Here is a 16,965-nt window from a genome sequence, read left to right on the forward strand (position 1 = left end):
GAACAAACAGAAATAGAAATAGTAATTATCCAGCTGATTAATAACAATAATCATGGGTAAAATATTCAAACAAATTAATTTTCCATACAACATTTTTAAGAAGATCATGCAGGACTGTGACTTCTCTGATGACTGGCACAGACAAATGAAGTTGCTGCTTATCTTTCCTCTCACACTGACCTATGATGAACTAGAGGAACTCTCCTTCCAGACTAGAATTCCACATGTAGAATTATCGTTGTCTTACAGTTATTACGTATGGGAGGCTCAAGGGAAACATGAGAAGATGAGCTTGAATTCAAGTATCAACAGAAGGGATTGCATCAGCATTATAGCTTTTCATACCAAAAGCAATTCATATTTCTTCTAAATTCCTGATGTTCTGAAAAGCTCAACATGTGAATTGATATATTTTTAATTGTTGCTCACAAATATGCTGTATCAAACTAGTTTGCAAAACTAGTATTTTATACAAAAACCTGACTAAATAAAAACTGTTTCATATATGTATGAATACAGGCAAAGGAAAGCTAGTCACATATAACCTAAATTGTCAATTTATATTATTTCTACAGATCCAAGCACGGAACCCTGGACCCCATCAGTTCTGGAATTTATTGGAATCATAATTGCTTAAGCCACATGGATCCCTGTCTACAGAACTAGACACAGTTATAAAAGGTTCATGAGCCAAGTCTCTTCAAGTCTTTTCCACTCTCCAAAATGCCTAAGATGCCAAGAGAGACAGAGAAAGGCATTGAGAAAACTAAAGTAACTTTAAAATAACTTACTGATAATGCTGTCTGTTGCTCTCCAGCAAAATGATACGCTAAACTTAAGTAATATGTAGCTTCTCCTTCCATCATCTTATCACCTCCTGAAGAAAGGATTGAAGTTACAGTTACCAGTGTAATCTGAACAAAATTACATTAGTACAGACAGTTCTTGCAGGTTCTTGAACAGCATATAGATGTTTAAATGCTGTAGTAAGTTTTTCCTTCTCCTTACCCTTGCCGTTTATCTCTTTCCAAAAATATATAGTGACAATTACAAATAGAGGCTATGGATTTAAACAAAGTTCAACAAGAAAGTTCAGCAAAGTCAGAGAAAATATCTTCCAGTAAGTAATGCAGTACAATCAATTTAATAGGCTGTAATGTTCTCTACCATGAATTGTTTAATATTACTCACAGTGTCTTCACATTAGAAAAATCATAGTAGCCTCTCTCTTTCTATTTATATATAAAAGTACCTACAAATATATAATACACCCTAATATATAAGCAGAAAATATATTGACCCATACACTTTGATAATGTGGATTTTAGTGAAACACCAAGAGAACTATCATTAGACCAGGTTCATATTTCTTATTTTCATGGCTATTTTGCAAGCTACTGTAAGCTAGTATAGCTTTAAAAAGGGATAACTTATACTTGCAAGCAGTAGTCATAGAAAATTCTGCACAGGCAGTTGCTAACTGGGGTGTAGCACACTCTTCCATGACAGGTTTTATTTCGCTAATACTGATCTAACAAACAAGGCTTGCTGGTCTTTTTATACAGCTCCCTCAATAGAAAATCATCCATTCAATACTGACATTTATATAAATTAATTATATAAATGTTTACTATTTCACACTACATTCCAAAAATTTCCCTCCAGACCATGAGTATCCATAAAAAAATTTGTAGATGTAATTATATTAAACATTATATTAAAAATAGCCAAAAATCCGATCTTTCTGTTGCTCAATATCCATCAAACACAACAGAGTGGAAAATCAGCCTGAAGCATAACTACGTGTCAAGATATTTTGCAAAATGCACAAATTGCAATGAAAAGGGAGACTATCTAAAATTGTCAGGCTAATAAATTCTTTATGTCCAAACACACAGAAACCTACATCTAGTTCTGAAACTACCTGAATGTTATAATTGCTGAGGCCATAGTAATCCTCTATCTATAGCATTTAATAAGTTACATAAAATTATGAAAAGCCTGTAACTCAAAAACCTGATGGTCTTTTCCAATATTCAATATCTCTTAAAAGGCTTAATGAGGCAAAAGGATACAGAAATACAGTTTCACAGAGTAATAATAAGTGAAAAGTTTCTGGGGATATAAAAAACTTCCTTCCTCACTTAAAAACAGGCTGAATCGGAAGTGGGTAATATCTAATCCTAATTCGTAAAATGCATAAACATAGATGATGGTCCAGAAGGACAGAATTGATATTACAGATGGCAGTCAGAGCCAGTATGGGTTTAACGAAATTGTTAAATATGGGCTTCACAGATAGAGGCTATGGTTCTGGAATGGGGACTGGAGAGCTTGTCTGAAGGGAGCTTCTAAAGCTTAATTTAAGGAGAACAGTGGCAAGTATACTGTGCATAGGAGTATTTACTACATGTCCCAGCTATGAAAGTGATTGATTTGAAGTAAGGGCACTGGAACTTCTGCCTGGTCAAAGTAAGTTTTGGAAAGGCATCAGATCCATTTGGACAATCTTCATTTCCAGCAGTTTTCACTAGCAATAGGAAGAAGTTGATGGGAAACTTCATCAGCAGTTACTAGTAATTTCTAGTTACTACAGTAAATATCAGTAGCAGCAGTTTTACTGTAGCTGTGACTTAAGCATGTATTATAGCCAACAGCTGTAGAAAAAGCTAAAAGCTTGTATTTGATCAACAGATGCAGCTGGAAAAGTTGAAGTTTTTGGGTATGCATGTCCTTCTTCAGCTGATTAACTATTGGCGTTCTCAATATTTGGGTACATACTTCCAAGAGAAAAGATCTAAACAGGCAACTCACAAAACAGATCTGCTAATGTAAATTGCAGATAAAACCAAAATAGGTTATTTAGTAGTTTAATTAAAAGAAAAAATTAGCAAAATACAATCATATACCCTCACAAATTAAACATTTGGAATGGAAAGTATTGGATTCCTGCCCCCAAAGTCCTGTTTGGTTTATTCCACAAAAATTACCACATAAAAGCATTTAGATTTCAAATGGTGTTTTAAAATATTCTTCATGAGATAAGGCAAGATGAGAAATTTTGGTTCTTTAGAATTAATGTAATCAAAGACAATATAATAAAAAAACTGAAATAGAAAGAATTTGCTGGCATTTTTAAAAATAATAAATGGTAAAGCTCACACTGGCTTCGATGCCTGAAAGCTTATTAATTTTTTCCAAGAGTATCTGCTGGGGTCTAATAGAGATATTTCTTTTTAGGAACTTGCCTTGGCTTCACTGAATACACTTTATATATTTTCTATAGATTGCTGCAGTATACTATCTACCTGTATAGTCATACATTTATTTGTGGCAAAACTTATTTAAAAATTTGGAAAATATTTTCAATTATTTTGTCATTTTTGATAGTTTAATTCTATCTATCCTAACTACTACTCAAAGACTGGCTAACAGAGTAATATTGGGCATACATTATTAAATTTAAAGAACTAATGTATCTGGTGATAAATATGTAATTAATATTATACATTAATTGTATGTGCAATTCATATGCAAAATATGCCCCTTAAGGAATACCATGAATAGCTCTTGAATTACTGTGCATGGAAAAAGATGATTATTTGGGACTTTCTATCTTACTTCTGAGAAGCACTCCAATAATCATCTTAGGATAATCATCTAGGAAAAGTAAGTCTGTAGAAGTGGATATTTAACAGCATCTTTTGAGAAACAAGAATTATTAAAATTTCTGAAAGATCTGGAAAATTATGTATATTTTCATGAAGTCAGCATGTAAGATTTGCTTTCTTTTTTCTGTTCCCTCTCATGTGTAAGAAATGCTCCAGAGCATGGTATTTCTAGCTGATCAACGTCTCACATTATATACAACTTTCAAATGCTGTTCTAATTTCTCCCAATTTTAAACGTATCCACACTTCAACAAAGCTTCATACAGGCGTTATCTAGAACAAGGCGGCAATCAGGAGTTGTCAGCATGAATTTAAGACATGGAAATCGTGCTTCACCAACCTGATAGCCTTCTAGGATAAAGTTACTGGCCTGGTGGATGAAGGAAGAGCTGCGGATGTTGTTTCTGTCAATTTGAGCAAGGCTTCTCACACTGACTCCTGTAACATCTTCCTATACAAACTGATAAAATATGAGCTATAAGATAAACTATGAGCTAGAAGATAAACAGACAGTGAGGTAGACTGAAAACTAGCTGAGCTCCTGGCCTCACAGGGTTGTAAGCAGCAGCATGAAGTCCACTGGGAAGCCAGTCACCGGTGGTGTCCTCAGGGATCAATACTGGCACCAAGACTGATTAATAACTTCATTAATGACCTGGATGGTGTGACCAAGCGCACCCTCAGCGTGTTTGCTGGAAATACAAAAACGGGGAGGAATGGTTGATCCAGCAGGTAGGTGGTTGTGCTGCCAGTCAGAGGAACCTCAGCAGGCTGGAGCAAAGGGCCGATGGCAGTCTCGTGAAGTTCAGGGAAGGGAAATGCCAAGTCCTGCACGTGGGGTCGGACAACCCCAGGCACCAGCCCAGGCTGCGGGCTGACTGGGTGGAAAGGAGCGTAGCAGAGAAGGACCTGGGTTTCCCGGTGGATGACAAGTTGCCTGTGAGAGAGCAATGCACACTCATGGCAAAGGTGACCAACGGGATCCTGGGCTGCGCTAGGCAGAGCGTTGTGAGCAGGTCGAGGGAGGTGATCCTTTGCCTCTCCTCAGCACTGGTGAGGTCACCCCAGGAGTGCTGTGTCCCATTCTGGGCTCCCCAGTACAAGAGACATAGTGGAGTGAGTCTAGTGAAGGGCTGCAAAGATGGCTGAGGGACTGGGAGCATCTGTCCTAGGAGGAGAGGCTGAGGGAGATGGGACTGTTGAGACCACAGAAGAGAAGGCTCAGGGGGGATCTTATCAGTACCTCTTAGGCAACAGTAAAGAAGAGGGAGCCAGGCTCTTCTCAGAGGTGTTCGGTGACAGGACAGGAGGCAATGGGCAAAATACATGATATTCCATTTAAACACAAGAAGAAGAAAAAAGTTACTGTGAGGTTGAATGCTGGAAAAGGTTGTGGAGTCTCCATCCTTCAAAAGTCACTCAAAACTCTGCTGGACACAGGCCTCCTCTAGTTGACCCTGCTCTGAGCAAGGCAGATGGAGACTATCTCCAGAGACCCCTTCCAACCTTAACAATACTGTGATTCTGTGATCTTTGTCTTAAACAGTTTTTCTAGATAAATTCCCTTTTGCCATGTAATGCTCTATAATAGACTGCTTTGTGTAACCCAGTATGATGGATATTTCAGACAAACCTACTTTTCAAAATTCAGGGACAGAATTTTCCATGAACAAAATCCTGCTGGTCCATCTCTACTGGTTCTTCCTTGGAGGAAGGAGGAAAGGGCATAGAAAAATGGTTTGAAAAACCAATGTAAAGAGAGATATTTTAAAAAGCCTTGTAAGTTTCTTTTTACTCTCACACCAAACTTTTGGATATTTCTGGCAAGCCTGTTCAGACAATACTGGGTAAATGCATGAATAATTACTCTGTGTGACAGAATCTCCATACTCAGCTTGATCACTTTTTCTTTACTTTTATTTTTACCTGATCTAGGCTAGTTCTTTATTGTGAGGGTGTTTGAACAGTGGAAAATGTTTTCCAGAATGGTTATGGAGTCTCCACCTGTGGAGATACTAAAAACTTGAGTGGATGTAGTCCTAGGCAGCCTGCTCTAGCTGACCCTGATGATCTCCAGAGGTCTTCCTACATCAGCTATTCTGAAATTATGTAATTTTTTACTTCAGGTTTCAAAGTATTTACATGTATTAAGATATACAGAAAAAATCTTGTTTGCTTATGACAGAAAACTCATTTTTGCAAGTACTAAATAAATACGTAGAGTGAAAAGGTAGTGCTCCAGCAGATAATATCACTCAAAATTTGCCAAATAAACAGTGACTAGCCAATCAAAACCAGTGAGCTGAACTTCCATCAGTGACCTCACTTTCTGATTATGGGTTCACTGTTTTATACTATTATTCCCACAAGGTTGTTTTCTTCGAGATAAAGCTTTCAGGAATCAAAAAGATTCTTTGTTGTCAGCAAGAAGGCATTTCTGCTTTAGTGAGATCTGGAACTGTATTGATAGCATTTGTCTTTGAATTTCATAGGAAATAATCACCCAGTCAAACACTTCACAATTTCTACTTTACTCTTGGGAAAATCATGGCATGCACATCAAATAAAGGAATGTGAAAGTGTTATTTTCCACCTACCTTCTTTTGCCATTTTTAAAGCTTTTATTAGCGTTTTGATGGCCTGTTGGTGTTCTTTATTTTCTAGCATTTTGTCTGCTAGTAATGTATAAATTCTCCAGAGATGTTCACACGCCAGTGAATTGTAAGTATGGCCTGTCTCATCCTTCCATGTCGAGCCCTCTGTTAGCTGATAAAACACTTCATAATGCTCAGCAGCTTTCATGACATGACCTGAAAAATGTCATTCATAACTACAATCAGTGTATTCAACAAAATCTTTAAAAGTTATTACTCTATAATAATTTTCTCATTAGAAAGTAAGTTGCAGCTAATTGTTTCACAGATTTTTCAAGAATCTTCAATATATAACTTACAGATCACTGGAAAATACTGCCAAATCTCACATATACCAGTAATGTTGTAATTTAGATTTATCACATTTTAAATTAGCTTTCCTTTGTAGATTCACAATGTGGGGGGTGTGTGATCCCAAGGATGCAAAGCCAGAATTTTCTAGAAAATGCATCTATTACAGATTAATGAATATAGCCTTTGTGGATCTCTCATTTCAAAAATCACATCTATGCATAAATAATCACAATTAAAACTATTCCTCAAGTTTCTTTTTCAATAATGAAAACCTGTGCTGAAAGATTTGAAATGTGGAGAATAGAGGTATCAAAACTGGAGGGGAATATTTAAATAAATTAATTGATGAAAGAAGGATTATTATGCAAAGTAATTTATTAAACAGTTAATACTAGGCCAGCCCTGGTGAGTTTATGTAGTACATTTACTGGAAGGGCTTTAACCACTAACAGATTCATTATTGAGCCTGAAGTAATACACTTTAAGGTCTTCAGATGCAAGTTGCTCAAACATCTTTAAGGCAAATGAAAGTTTGAAGATAAAGTTTAATTCATTTTACCATGCTATTTCCTCCCTCCCCTCTAACTTCAGCTAGATTTATCTCCATGTATACATGCAATCTAGATTTCCACACTTTCTGGACAATGGAAATTCAAAGCCCTTTGAAAGAACAGAAAAGCTTTTCCTCAGACATAATGGGTACAGAAAAAGTGTTGGGACAGGTAAGATGAGACCATTTACCTATTAAAAAAAAAAAAAAAAAGCATTCTGGTCACAGTACCTTGTTTTACAAAAAATGTTCTATAGCAGGGAAAACTGTGAATGTGGCCCTTCCTTCCTAAGTTTGTGTGTGTGTGATGAAAGAATCTTGCCCCATAGATCATCAATATATCAACTGCTATTTCTATTAAAAGCTGAAACAAACCATAAACTAAGTTTATTTAGATGCATTTGCAGTTTACACTCTTCTGAAACATGATTTATAAGGAACAACTAGTTTTGCAAACTGTTTTTACAGTGCTGCACTCAAACTACAGAAGGAACCAGGAAGGAGAAAAGTTGTTTCCCAGCTGTAGGAAAGGAAGGGAGAAAAGCTTGGGGAAGGACCTTTAAGCATTCTGAGAGAAAACGAGGCTAGTTCCCCAGGCCTCCAGCCAACCTAGAGGCAGCAGAACAGCTATGACTGATTCCTCTTATTAACTTAATTTAGATTTGTCTTTTGCATATGTTAGCCTTTTATAACCATGCTTTCAACTTTGCAATATAAAACATAACTCTTATCTTTATTAGAGTTAAATTTATTTTCATATTAAGCTTCTCTGATGATTAAAATGAATTCAACTAAAATTGACAAGCAGAAGAAACTTTCAAAGAAGCAACTAATTAAATGAGTTTCATAGACAAATAATTTTAAGGCTCTGCAACCTATGATTCATGTAAGAGTCCCGGAGGAGACAACAAAAAGGGCTGAAGAACGAAGTGTCAGGTGAAAGCGGAGACAGCAGGGTTTATTCAGTTCCACTCTAGCTAGGGACAGGTATCAGACAGATGTCCCAAAATGTTAGAAGAAATCTTATTGCCAGAGTAGCTATCAGACCCTGTAAACAGACAGGAAAAGATCTATGCATTCTTTCCAAAATATCACATACTTGACATCAGACTGAACAGACAGAAATGCAAAGTGAAATTATCATGACCAGTACAAGCTGTTTAAGGATTCACTGACAGTACCTGTAACAGGAAACAGAGACTTGCTAAACCCAGATGAAAATTCTAGTCCATCCTAAAGAGGCTTCCAATTTGCATTTGGGTTTCTGCCTATCCAGTACAGCTAAATTCTTAGGGCAAGTCCAGCTCAGAAGTCAACAGAATTCCAGTTATCCAAGTTGCTGAATGCAGATTTAAGATATTAATTGAAGAAGCTGGTATTGTCTTTGCGACAAATGATGGAAAATTGAGTGGAAATTTAATGTTCATAGCTAGATCTAGTATTTTATCCACTTGGATACTCATAAGCACACACAGACTCCTCCTTGGAATTCTCCCCAAAGTTTATTAATCAACCGATTGTCCTTTTGAAAGGATACTGCCACACAGTTAAGTGATCTAGTTTCACTACATGTGTAATGGATTCTTTAGAATAGTAGAGTTTGAGTCATGTGTAAACTCAAAATCCTTTAGTAGGAAGAGGAAGCAGCAAACAAATGAATGGTATCACCTGGATACGTAATTTGAAACTGAACACAGTATCTGAGTTTCTCCTAAGACTCTAATGTAATCTCTTAACAGGACACATCATTTAGATAAATATTTATGTGCGACCTTCAGAACTATTGTTTAGCTTGTTAGAACTATCAGGTATGGTAATTTTTACCCATGCGTCCTCACTTGCAGTATCCCCTTGAGAAAGTTTCTGACAGACTAGAAATTGAACTCATATAGTCCATGTACCCTATAGTTCTTAAGAGTTGACCTAACCATAAGAGCTGTGACCTGATATCCTTTTTGCCAGATCTCAGTAAAACCTCTTTAGAAACAATCCATCTACATCAAGACTCAAAATAGAAAAGCAATATAGTATTTTTGGATGCATTCAAATGGGACTTAAATTGTATTTGGCTTCACTAAACTACCAAGAAAGATTATGAAGTAAAAAGTAATACTATCTTCTCAGAGAAATACCAAAAAGAAGATACTGAGCAAAAAAATAAAATACCTGCTAGTTTCCTAAATGAGGGAGAGATGGAATTCCTGACCTGAAAGCCCTTACATGGCTGGGATTTTGCTTATTGAAGACTCTTTCAAGTAATGCTAGCTATTTGGAGACCTCTCAAATTCACAGAAGGTAAAACATTTTAGACTTTGGAATTCATTCCTCCATCAAAATAATCTGAAATCCCTTGTTCTCATTGGCAAATGACATATCAGCCTATTTCTTTAATCCATAATGTTCATGTGAACCTCAAATATTGTGGAAAAAGGTTTTCAGGGGAGTGGCAAGCTTATTCACTGTCATGAGTCAGTTCAGTTGGAATTGATCTGGCCAGTGCCTCCCAATTTTTAAACACTGAACTACTGAAACTGTTAGGTGCAGACATAGGTAGATGCTGTCTGACAAACTTCAAAAACATGGGAAGAAAGTAATAAACCCATTACAGAACATTTCTGAGAGTAAGAATATTTTTATCTCACCTGAGCAGTGACAAGGCAGAGTTTTAAATTACTTTTATCAACTGGAAGTAAAAAAACCAACCAACTAAACAACCAGTGAGTAGGAAAATCACTTGGAATAGTTTGTAGAAATCTATCTTCTATATCTCTAGGAATTCAAAGAGAAAATCCAGAAGGTGTTTCTAGGAAATCTCTATTTGAAAAATCTATCTGCAAAATGTTACACAAAGCAGTATAGCTTTTTTCAGTTGGCAGCATTGACAGCACTTGCATATTTCTTTTCCCACTGTCATGCAGAAATTAGCTCAGTATATACTAAATGAAGTTTGAGAATCTCTGATATCTCTTCCCTGTTTATAAAAGGAATCAAAAACCAGAAACGTAGCTCTTACAACATATATACTATCACTACTGAAATGTTACAGTTTAATGTAGCTCAGGGTATAACAAAAGAAACCCTATCAGCAATAGTTTAATCTTAAACATGGGAGGTAAACATTGTCACAATATAATTTTGGGAGTAAAGAATCAGTTTTAAACAATTATATGAATGTAAGACATTACTCTGCCACGAAAATTTTTGAAATTACTCTTATTTTCATAGCAACTATGTACATATGCACAAAGATTTGTGCTACAGTTTTCACTGAGTTGCCTAGAAGTCAAAAAAATAAATCTGTTCATTCAAGCAAAAGAACTCAATGTAATTTTGTAAATACTGAAGAGAAATGTTTTTACATTATCTAAAACTTACTTTATTCCCCTTCCTAAAACCCACTCCAAAAGTATACATTTATTATATCAAAATAGATATCAAACCAAAAAGGGGTATATATGGAGACTACTATTTTGCCTTTTTTTTTTTTTTAAGTAGAAAGATTGACTAGATATTAACACAAATGGGTTTAAATGTGAAGCTGCCATAAAAGCAGGCACATAAATGTAATTCTCCCAGCCGCTATTTTGATGCACATTTTTGATTCCATGAATATTTTATGAAATGGCCCAAACTAAAGCCATATAACATTCCTGCATTACTGATGCTTGCGCCCGTAAGCTACAAACATTAGAGGCATGATTGAGTGCATTAAAATGAACTCATTCAGCAGTGCATTGATTACTTGAAGGAGAAAAAAAAAAGTAGTTATTCCCACTTAAGAAAACAGCACACAAATCTGAAGTTTCAATACTGAAATTAGAGATAGAAATTTGAATAACGTGGTATTTAATAAATAAAGGCAGTGCAAAACTATCTAGAATTCTCTATATACAGTCCTGCCAATTAATTAGGTGAGATGTTAATTAGGTCCACAGATTGCTTCCAGTAGCGTACAGGTAATTTAAAATGTCACAATCTGGAAAATGCAGTGACTGACCTGTTCTAGCTCCATGCCTCAGCAATACTGAGAGCACCTAATGATTTCCTTTTCTATCAGCTTGTATATTTACCAATGAAAATAATGTCACCGAAACAATCGCACAAAAAAGTGACAGGTCTGTTAGGTACATTTCTTCAGCAGCACTAGTAAAAGCAGAAAACACATTTAGTTCTGAATTGTAAACAGTTGTTGAGGACTTTAGAAAATATTCCACTTTAGCTTAAAACAGCCACCTAAAGGAACAATAAAGCTTTATGTATATTATAGTATATTTTAATCTAGAACTAGATATCTTTTGTAATCAGTTATTTCACTGTACAACGTGGACCTAAAATCTGCTTGAAGCAACAGTTAATGGTAGTAAAAAAAGAAAAATGTCATTACTATTTTAAAAGATACAGGCTTACATTTCAGTTTAACTGCTTGAACTACTTGTATTATTTTTAGTTTCCTATGTTCAATTACGATAATTATGGTAGCATTATTCGTGCTGAAATAGTTAAGAATCTGTCACAGTTTCCAATGTGAGCCACTGTCTATAGAGGTTGTTATAAGTCTTTAACAGAGATGTGTTGGGAGGTGGAACAAAAAGCTCACAAGAATCATAAAACAAGGCTCTCATTCAGCAAACACTTGAACCACCCTGGACTCCTGAGGTGAAATTAATTGTATAGAAGTCACTGGGACTGATCTCAGATGCAAGAACTGAGTTTATGTGCCATCTGCAAAAGCAAGACAAAAATTGTGGAAGAGATTTAAGATAAAATTTTGCAGTTCCGTAACTCTACAAGATTCCTCTAAACCACAATCAATCATCAGACAACAATCAAGGTGAGTATTTTTGAGATAAAGCATAAAAAGTTATTTTCATTTACTATACAGGAGCTGATAACACTTTTCAGAAAGATGCCCCAGGGAGTTTTAGCAAAATGACATAGACAGTTCATAAGAATATTGTAATGAACATGCTGGCTCATCAAGGGATATTCTGACAATTCCCCCAATTTGACAATACACCAGTAGATTTCTCCCTAGAGTCAGCTGCTCAAAGTCAGCTGAAAGCATGCCTGAGAAGTAGAAGGCTTGAGGACATAAAAGAGAAGGATAGAGATAAAAGGAAAGTTGAGCATCACACAACCTGAGATATGGCGTTGGTGGACTGAGACTGCAGTGCAAAAATATGGTACTTTAGGTTTCCTTGTCTGGGCCAAGAACTGCTAGGCTAAGCCTTGGTATTGCAGTCTAGAGAATGATATATTATTTCTGCTGACATTAGTTAAGCAAGCATCTGTTGTCCAAAAAGAAAAACATAACTTGAAGAATCCAGTGAGCATTAGATCATATACAGTCTTGCCCTGTGAGAACCTAAATTACTTGCCTTACAGCTCAAATACTCAGAATATACCCATAGAAACCTAGAGGGCAGTGCATAGAGAACAGTAGGACTGTTCACAGTATCTAATATCACATCATCAACACATTATGATATTAAAAAAGCTCTAAAAAGTTGTTGTTTAAAGGGTTCTCTAAGAGACACCTCACAAGCTAGAGATAACTGTAGTTTCTCTGGTTGCTTGCCTGACTGCTCTCTAATCCCTTCCCCTGCTGCTGCCAACACTACTGAACTGCAAAGAAGGAAGAGCTTCCCACAGGCAGCTGAAATGACAGCTGCTTTGGGGATAGTTTACTGTGGACCAGCAAGAGAAAAAAAACTGTAATTAACCGAAGAGCACATTACCAGAAGAGGAACTGCTGTGAAAAATCTTGTTCTTACAAGAAAGCATGAAAAGTACAGGAGGAACAGGCACTGTTGTAGGGGAGACTGAAACAGATATCCTCCTCTTGCCTTTCTTCCAGTTACTATACTGTACTCTCAAAGATTCTGGGTTAGTTCCAGGCCTTCTTGTTGCTTCTGGCTCTACACAAAACCTCTCAGATTTTCTCTAAGACACATACAGCTACTCTCTAGACCAACTACTCAGAGTAACCACAAAGAAAATCTGGTGTCAATTACATGATTACCCCCAAAATTATATGCACACAGACCTCACATATACTTTAGAGAGTGGTATGAAATATAACATATGGACATACGTGAAGACAATAATAAATCAAAGAGTGATTTCATACTAAGTGTAACCCTTAAGTCCAAAAGCTAGGAACATACCTATAATTACTGTCTTGCTATCTGAACTACGTATCACTGATTTCACCCTTTGCTTTAGGCTTAACTGTGGAAAAAAAGTTCCTATTTCAGGCATTTTCACAGAAGTTTACGTCTGAAGCAGAATCCAGAATCTCTGAAGACTTTACAACACTGTAATCGCACAAACTGGTTTAGCAGCATTTTGCCCACAGTCAAACTAGAATAAAGAATGTACTTTTCCAACACCAGCACCCAGCTTTAGGAAAAAAAACCTGACAACTGAACAGGTCCCGTATGAAAACTCGCTAACTTGTCTGTCCTACATTCATATTCAAATGAACCAACACAGAAAGTTTTGGTTTACAATTAAAATTTTTTATCTTTTTAGGTTTACATATTTTATGAAAGCAATATCTGTCAGATGCCTTCTTCTGATTTGTTTGATTATATATAAACAACCACTTTTTGATATATGTCAATTTTAATCTAGAGGAGAACACTGCAAACAATGTTGAACGCTAGCTGAATGACAATATACCCATTTTAAAGAGAACGGAATTCTCACTTCACGATAACATTCAAACCTCCTCCTTTCATGTTTGTAAAGCATCCAAGTGCTTTCTACATGCAAAGGCTACCTAAGATGCAAAATGTATTCAAGGAAGCTCACAATGTAAGGCTCCAAGCTCTGAATAAGAACAGGCCCACACTCAGTGGGATGCTCACACTTCACGTTTCACAAATATTTCACTGTTTATAGGCAGATATCCAAACGCAGAGAGGGGAGGGAGGTGAATAGTGAAGACTGGCACATGCTTTGCAGTTCTGGTTTCCAGGGCTTGAGGGATTTTTTAGCTCAATAGGACCAAATGAAAACAAGTTATATTACTATTTAATCTCAAAGAGTAATATGATCATTATCTTTTAAACACAGAAAGTGACACTGAAGCAGATTAGTTTCACTAAATTACATTTTTGCTAACTCATGTCAAATACTTGCCTCAGTTAAAATAATTTTTTGTAGTGATTACATTTTATTCAGATTCTATCCCATTCCCCTTACTTTTCACAGCTTCCAGTAACAAATTTAATATCAAATGCAATGCTCCAGCACTGGAGCTGTTCTGCTGTGCAGATAATCTACTTCAGAAGGATGCTTTGGATAGCAGGTTGGACTAATGACCTGCTGAGGTCCCTTCCACCTTGAATCATCCTATGATCCTCTGAAGAGTAATATACATTTTTATTAATAGCTTCATAATGTTTGTTTTAGCTATGACTTCTACAGATTATTGATAATGGCTGAGGACATGTAACCCCCATCAGCTCTCAGTCCTGCTGAGAAAGCACCCCTGGAAACAGTACCACCTTTATCAGTTCCTAAAGGGAAACACTGACTCCAGGAAAGTTTATGATGACAACTGCTGGTTCAGCTGCAGTAGTCCAAGACCTTGCAAAGCTTTGAAGCAAAAGAATCTGTTAGTGAGAGGGCAGCTTTGAATGAAGCTTCATCTCAGTACTACTCATTAAGCAGTAAATAATTAAAAAACCCTGGAACAGACAGGTAAAATACAAGCAGCAATGTCAGTAATAGACATGAAAGAGAAGAGAGGGAAAAAGAATTCAAAAAAGCAAAGAAATAATTCATTTGAAGTTTTAATAAAGTTTCATTTGCAGTCTTGTTTAAAGATATATCAGACTTTAGGGATGTAACCTAATTACATTTTTATTCTAAGTTCTATTCAAAGACCTTGGACTTTGAATCTTTAACACAGATCAAACATAGTATAATTTACTCATGGCTATCAATACTTTAAAAAGATCTCTTCATTAAATGACACAGCCTTACGAAGATGCACATAAAGCAAACAGAGCAACATTTGATACCAAAAACATTAAAAATATGACTCTCACAGAAGTGTGTATATAAACAATTAACTTGAGTGCTACATGTTATATTCAAGTGTAAACAAAATGTTTTTTCTATAGTATTTCTAATACGATATCTTTCATAGTTCAAAGTAAACAGCAATACTTTTTCAGTAATTTTATGATGTATTTGAAAATGAACTTTACAATCACCAAATACCTAAGAATAGAAACTAATTTAAAATATCTTTTTTTTTTGCATATGTCAAAACTTTTAAGGAAAATACAAAGTTTAGAATTATGCACTGCTGTGACTATTTTGAAGAGCTTCTCATTACAAAGTAAGAATACAGACTTGTCCCCAGGTGTTATATCAGAACAGAAATATTGTCTGTTTGAAGAATTAGGCTAGGAAAGTGGCAGTGACAGTGAAAGGATTAAGGAGGCTTTTGGCAAATCTGCTTACTTTTTTCTAGTGTAAAGAATATTATTACTTCCCTGTGCTTAATAATAAACCTTGATTTAAATCAATTGAAGGAAAAGCATGAAGAAAGTTTTCACAGCTTTTATTTTCAGAAGTGTAAACAAGAACCCTACAGAATTCTCCCTGAGTTCTCTTATTTAAAACATCTTCATTACCTACCAACACCTTTTAAAAAAAAAAGAATAAAAAAATAATTACATGAAGAATAATTTTTATGAACTCAACAGGCCCTTTTTGCTTCCATGTTGCATGTTCAGAAGCTTCTTTCAGAATTTCTTAAGAGTGTACTAATTTGAACCGAAAACATACCTAATTTCTATAACATCAATTTAATACAGTACCTGCTAGTTCAAAACCAGTAACAACCCTGTAATAATAAGATGTCATTTATCTGGGAACTACATTCTGCACTTGCAGGAGGATGAGCTCAATTATTTAATAAACCTTTTAAATCTGCTCTCCCCAAGAATCTATCTGGATTTATGGCTGCTTCTGTCTGTCACTGACTGACAGAGAAAAGCATCGTACCTGAAGACTAGCAATTTGCTGCTTAAATTTTTTAAATGATGCTCTACAATCAAGTTTTTACCCATTTAACTTATGTATGCAATTCTTAAGCAACCAGAAAAAAAACAGTATAACTGCTTTGTGAAATTGTGAAAGTGCAGAACAAAGAAGAGTTAGCTTCAGTTGATATGAAGAAAATCAATGACTGGAAGTGCTTCAAATGGTCAATCTGGATACGCAGAATTCCATGTCCCATTAAGGAAAGGCTTCTTTCTCTCTCTAAAGTTCCCTGATGCAGGGACTCTTTTTAAGCATATGTCTCTACATGACCTTAAAGACAAAATTTAGGAACAGGTATATGTAGCCAAAGACATAGTATTTGGAGAAACATGAGTAAATTTTCAAGTCTGAACTATTCTTACACTCCTTTTTCTGAAAAAGTTGTTAGGAATAAATAATCACAGCTAGAAATAAATCCTAAAAGTTAGCAATATGGGATATGCAACCTGGGGTGAGGGGTGGGGGGAATACCATATAAAATCAAAGGTATTTGGTTACTACTGGATACGGTCTGTTATATAAAGAAAAATTAAAAGAACCAAAGGAAACATGCTACATATTTCCTCCAAACAATGAACAGTACAAAAAGACATTTTTAGGTTAGTCTCCAAAGGAATGAAGCCTATGTGATCATCCTGCCCTCCAGCTAGATTTAGAGTGAACTTCAACCAAATTTGGTAAGAAGTGGTAACAAGTCCATAGGACAGTAAGTTCCTACCACTTTTTGGAA

General features: G+C 35.8%; 1 protein-coding gene across 1 annotated transcript in view; it reads right to left on the reverse strand.

The window, feature by feature from the left end:
- TTC29 (tetratricopeptide repeat domain 29) overlaps positions 1-16,965 on the reverse strand; it is a 231,430-nt gene that overhangs the window by 79,313 nt on the left and 135,152 nt on the right. The window contains exons 6-7 of the mRNA XM_074865178.1: positions 6,269-6,481; positions 792-877 (exon numbers count right to left, since the gene is read on the reverse strand). Coding sequence (XP_074721279.1) covers positions 792-877; positions 6,269-6,481 — 299 coding nt within the window. The remainder of the gene's footprint in view (positions 1-791; positions 878-6,268; positions 6,482-16,965) is intronic.

The sequence above is a fragment of the Strix uralensis genome, chromosome 4, assembly GCF_047716275.1.
Source record: "Strix uralensis isolate ZFMK-TIS-50842 chromosome 4, bStrUra1, whole genome shotgun sequence".
Classification (NCBI taxonomy): Eukaryota; Metazoa; Chordata; class Aves; order Strigiformes; family Strigidae; genus Strix; species Strix uralensis.